Source organism: Octopus bimaculoides, chromosome 1, assembly GCF_001194135.2.
Source record: "Octopus bimaculoides isolate UCB-OBI-ISO-001 chromosome 1, ASM119413v2, whole genome shotgun sequence".
In the NCBI taxonomy this organism is placed as follows: Eukaryota; Metazoa; Mollusca; class Cephalopoda; order Octopoda; family Octopodidae; genus Octopus; species Octopus bimaculoides.
The window spans coordinates 94,168,128-94,174,148 of record NC_068981.1 but is presented as its reverse complement, the minus strand read 5'-3'; the positions used below and the strand labels follow the sequence as shown (position 1 = coordinate 94,174,148).

Below are 6,021 nucleotides of genomic sequence, written 5' to 3'. Positions count from 1 at the left end.
AGAAAAAAAGAAATCAAACACATCAATAAGATATTTTAACAGAATGTGATGACTGCCAGTCATCACATTTAACTTATGCCCTCGGTTCAAATATAATTGACTAATTGTGGAGATTACTGGACATAACCTGTCCCATTGTAGACAACAGGTGGGGTTCTCTATAATATTTCTGTGAGTATACTATCTTAAGCACCTTAGAGTAATGTTTTGGATGCATTCTCACTTGCGTTTTTTCGTTAGCATAGGTAATGCCCATTGACAGTCATGTTAGTAAGTTTCCTTGTATTATCATTTTGTTGATCATTTCTTTTCATAACTTTGAAAACAACCTGGTTCCCCCTTTATATTGGAATTACACTACAGATGCTCAGAAAACAGATTCCATCACACTCCATGGGGAGAAACTAGAAGTAGTCAATAACTTCTGCTTCCTAGGTGACCAAGTTAGTGGTGGGGGTGGATGCTCAGAGAGTGTTACCACTAGAATAAGAATAGCCTGGGCAAAGTTTAGAAAGCTTCTACACCTACTGGTGACAAAGGCCTCTCGCCCAGAGTGAAAGGTAGATTGTACGATGCATGTGTGCAAACTGCCATGCTTCACGGCAGTGAAACATGGGCCGTGACTGTGGAGGACATGCGTAGGCTTGAAAGAAATGAAGCTAGCATGATTTGCTGGATGTTAAATGTCATTGTGCTCACACGACAGAGTGTGAGCGCCCTGAGAGAAATGTTGGACATAAGAAGCATAGGGTGTGGTGTGCAAGAGAAACGTTTGCGCTGGTATGGTCATGTACTACGGATGGATGAGGAGAGATGTGTGAAGAAGTGCCACTCCTAAACATTTGAAGGAATCCGGAGTAGAGGTAGACCCAAGAAGACATGGGATGGAGTGGTCAAGCATGACCATCGAATGTTGGGCCTCACAGAGGCAATGATGAAAGACAGAGACCTCTGGAGATATATATGTATATATGTATATATATATATATATATATATATATATATATATATATATATATATATATATATATATATATATATATATATATATATGTATGTATGTATGTATGTATGTATGTATATACTGGAGTAAGCACATAAATGCGAAATAAGGTGGGAAAAATAGTACTCGAATACCAGAGTTCTTAAGCAAAACACTTCAATTCCCATTGCTTTGTGTGTAACAGTGGCAGAATCGTTGGTACATTGATAGAGATTCTTTATGGTATATCTTCCAGCTCTTCATTCTAATTTCAAATCCCACTTCCCTGGAGAAGGCACTGGGAAGCCACTCCAGTATTCACCCCAAATCTAGTCATGATAACCGAAGTTTCAGTAATCCACTTAACAGTGGCAGGGAAGGGTATGGCACCTGCCCACGGGCCACTGCATGGTACTTTGGGCAAGTGTCTTCTATTATAGCCTCGGAGCAACCAAAGCCTTGTAAGTGGATTTGGTTGATGGAAATTGAAAGAAGCCCATTATATGTATCTGTGTGTGTGACTTTGTGTCTATGTTTATCCCCCACCACTACTTGAGAACCAGTGTTAGTGTGTCTATGTCCACCATAACTTAGTGGTTCGGCAAAACAGACCAAGAGAATAAATGCAAAGCTTAAGAGGATAAGTACTAGGGTTGAGTCATTTGACAAAAAATTACTCTTAGCAGTACCCCTGCAGTCTAATGAATAAAACAGATTATGTATGTATGTATATATATATGTATATATATATATATATAGAGAGAGAGAGAGAGTGAGAGAGGGGGGGGAGATCTATGTGTTTCTGGGAAAGCATGTTCTCTCGTGGTTGTGGTGTTGGGCTCCCAGTCATGAAGTCCTGGTTTCAGTTCCTGAACCAAGCAACACATTGTGTCCTTGAGCAAGGTACTTTGTTTTATGCTTCCCCAATCTAGTCAGCTGAAAATGAGGACCAGCCCACATCCAGAATATTTCGTTGGATCAGGAGTGGGAGGGTTGAGCAAGTGTCTCTGTCTGCTTGAAACTACACAGGCACCTAGAAAGGAAATTAGTGAAAGCAAGGTACATACTACCAAACCATACTCTGTTCTGAGTGACACCTGCAGTTAGAATATGTATATATATCTATAAATGTAATCTCTTTGAAATTTTGAAAATGGGAAGAGCCAAAAACTATTTAAACAGTCTACCTTTAGAAAGAACAGCTTTTTGTTTTGTTTTGTTTTTTGTAATTAATTTAATAAGATTACAGTTTTTTCAGACTACTATCAGTCTCTTTCTGGATTATTTTTTAATGTAGCTCATCATATTCATAATCTTTATTATCATCATCATCATCATTTTACATTCAGTTTTCCATATTTGTATAGTTGTTCTCCAGCGCAGCATCTCACTACTTGTTGCTGTCTCTTCTCATCAGCATCTTGAAATCAACCTTCACTACTTCTTCCTTTTTCTTCTTTTGCAGTTTAACTTCCATTCCCACTGCAGGTTTCTTTCACTTGAAATATTCAAATATAAGACCTGTTGAGGCAAGTGAAATCGAAATCGAATTTAATTCGACAACTGGCACCCATGCCAACGTCGTCTCCTTCATTGGACACGAAACTCGGCTTGTGAAGACCTGTTGAGGCAAGCGAAATCGTCATGGCACCTGTGCCCAGCATCGCCTTCCTGACACTTGTGTCGGATGGCACGTGTAAAGACATTCGAGAGAGATTGTTGCCAGTGCCGCCAAACTGGCTCCTGTGCAAGTGGCACGTAAAATACACCATTTCGAGCGTGGCCGTCGCCAGTACCGCCTGACTGGCCCTTGTGCCGGTGACACATAAAAGCACCCACTACACTCTCAGAGTGGTTGGCGTTAGGAAAGGCATCCAGCTGTAGAAACTCTGCCAAATCAGATTGGAGCCTGGTGTCGCCTCCTGGTCCACCAGTCCTCAGTTAAATTGTCCAACCCATGCTAGTATGGAAAGCGGACGTTAAACGACAATGATGATGATAATGATCTCTTAAAATGCAACCAACAGTCTGAAAAATTATCTTACTAGCAACTCATTTCAGATATTAAAATATTTCTTTTGAATTGTTTTATAAAAATTGTTTTACATGCTGGTGCCACTTAAAAATTACCTGTGCTGGTGCCATTGTTAAAAGCACCCATACTGGTGCCATGTAAAAAGCACCTGTACTGGTGTTACATAAAGAGCACCTGTGTTGGTGCCATGTAAAAAGCATCTGTGCTGATACCACTCATGCTGGTGTCACATAAAAAGCATCCAGTATACTCTGTAAAGTGGTTGGCATTAGAAAGGGCATCCAGCTGTAGAAACCTTGCCAAAATAGGCAAATGGAAACTGATACAGCTTTTCAGCTTGCTGGCTCCTATCGGTCTATGCAACCCATGCCTGCATGGAAAACGGGCGTTAAATGATGATGATGATAACGATGACGATGACAACAATGATTTTTCTTCTTCTTCTTCTTCTCTTCCTTCTTCTTCTTCTTCTTCTTCTTCTCCTCCTCCTTCTTTTTCCTCTTCTTCTCTTTCTTCTTCTTCTCGTCCTTCTTCTCCTCCTCCTCCTCCTTCTTCTTTTTCTTCAACAAAACTTAATACTGTTTATTTACTGATAAACATTCTTTCTTACATTTTAGGTTAGGACTTCTTGCTTTTCAAGAAATCACAGACATGCAAGCTCTTAAAAAGGTATCTGAAATATTTTTCTCCATAAATTAATTTCTAAATGCACATTTTATTAATTTATTTATGCTTATCTTCGTTATTATATGTATTTTTTATCGAATGAATGCTATAGGTTAATAGACTTTGGGGCTTTTTTTATGTCCATATTTTCAGACTAGCATAAGAAAGTTGGCTTTTATTGGCATAAATTTTTTTTTTCTTTCTGTAAATACTGAACTGTAAAGCAAGTGTGGAATCTGCTGGTCAGTAAAACTATCTGAAAGAAGCAGGGTTATATACCTTGTCCAAAAAAAAAGTACAGTAAAATGATTTTAGTAAAGCTTGAACTCATAGCCATATCATGCATGGCTGTGTGGTTAAGAAGTTTGCTCTGCAACTCTGTGGTTTCAGGGTCATCTTAGACAAGTGTCTTCAACTATAGCTCCAGGATGACTAAACACATTTCATGACAGAAGCTGTGTGAAGTTCTTAATGTGTTTGTGTATACATGTATATATGCATGTGTGTGTGTGTGAATGCATATGTGTATATTCATGTGTGTATGTGTGTGTTTGTATATGCATGTATGTGTACTTGTATGTATGTGTGTATATGCATACATGTGTGTGTCCACAAGGTCTGGGTACATGGAGTAAATAAAATCATAACATAAATAATTAAATATAAGAAATAATAATTTCTTAAAGTATGTGTTAATCCACATGTACTCAGACTTTGTGGATACCCTGTAGACTATATACAACCTGCATTTGCACTATAATATATGTACATATGTACAAATCCACATATACTTGTGGTAGAGATAATCAGATTAAATATCTTAATTATTCATGGAGTCTAAAGGTCAGCCCTTTCTTATTGTGATAATGTTAAATTATAAAGGTGGCAAGCTGGCAGAATCGTTAACACGTGTGGGAAAAGTGCTTAGTGGCATTTCGTCCAGCTTTACATTCTAAGTTCAAATTCTACTGAGGTTGACTTTGCTTTTCATCCTTTCGGAGTTGATAAAATAAGTACCAGTTTATCACTGGGGTCGAACTTACAGGCCTTGTACCAAAATTTGAAATCAATAATGTTGTAAATCTAGTCGAGTTAACGGTTCCTCATGAAGATAATATGGATGCCGCGCTGGCTCGAAAGATTGACCGTTATGTAAAACTCCTCGAGAAATGTGAAGACGCAGGCTGGAAAGCGGAGCATTTTCCAATCGAAGTTAGATGTAGAGGATTTGTAGGACACAGTGTGAGACGACTGCTGTTATCGTTCGGCCTAACTCATCGTAAGGTAAATACCTCCATGAGTGATATCCAAACTACAGTGGAGAAGGCTAGCCACTGGATTTGGTTAAAAAGAGACGATGAGCGATGGCTAGAGAAATATTGAGCTTTATTTTTAATAACCAGTTGATCTAGCAAGAGGGGCCTCATATCAGTGAGGGGGGGCCAGTGCGCATTGATGCCGTCGAGAGGTAGGCCCCGAAACGGCGCGCATTCTCTCCTGATGACCCCATACACTTGCTGGCTTCCTGTATGCAGAGTTCTCGACTGGTAGCACTTGCATGTGTGAGTTGTTTGCAAGACATATAATTATTTAATCATCATTAACATATTAATGTTGTTATATCCATTTTTCCTTGATAGCTTGAGTTGAAAGGATCTTCCATAGAACCTAATTTCACTCTGGCCTAATATTCTGAGTTGTGGAATCATCATTTCTTCTTATGGCTTTCTCACTCAAAGACATTCTCCACAAGTTATTCACCTAGCATTAAATTGTCCATTCTCATTTCATGTTCTTCAGTTCGTTTAACCAGCACTTTGAAAGCCGTACTGGAATACCACATTTAAGAGCTGATCCATACCAGTGCTATCTTCCCTGAATACATTGGCTGGTGGCATTAATGCCCAGCTGCTTTTCCAACACATTTATGCTCTGTCATTAATGTAGGTTAATATTATACATTCAGTAAATCATGCTTACTCCATTTTCTCCAGCCTTCACAAATCACTCACATGTCTCACTACAATCATGCAATTATTTCCTTCACAAACTTCATGTTATCTGCCTTTTGCATGGAGAGAAAAAAAAGCGTAAATTTCCAAAAGGAACAAAGGATCCTTGAACTTCTGTCTTCTTTGCTTCAGCAACAGATATGGGATGTTTAGACACTGCCATTTTGATGCCACCTATTTGGTGTTGCTGATTCAGTTCTGACTTGTTTGACATCTGATGTTTTAATGTTTCTCTCATTCTCTCTCTCTCTCTTTCCCTCTCTTTCCCTCTCTCTCTCTCTCTCTCTCTCTCTCTCTCTTTCCCTCTCTCTCTCTCTCTCTCTCTC

The 6,021-nt window shown here is 39.0% G+C and overlaps 1 protein-coding gene across 3 annotated transcripts in view; it reads left to right on the top strand.

Annotated features, from left to right (window-relative positions):
- Positions 1-6,021, top strand: part of LOC106875285 (endonuclease/exonuclease/phosphatase family domain-containing protein 1) — an 84,708-nt gene that overhangs the window by 57,403 nt on the left and 21,284 nt on the right. For all 3 annotated transcript variants that reach the window (XM_052968280.1, XM_052968275.1, XM_052968279.1), the window contains exon 3: positions 3,635-3,686. In XM_052968280.1, the coding sequence (XP_052824240.1) occupies positions 3,635-3,686 (52 nt within the window). The remainder of the gene's footprint in view (positions 1-3,634; positions 3,687-6,021) is intronic.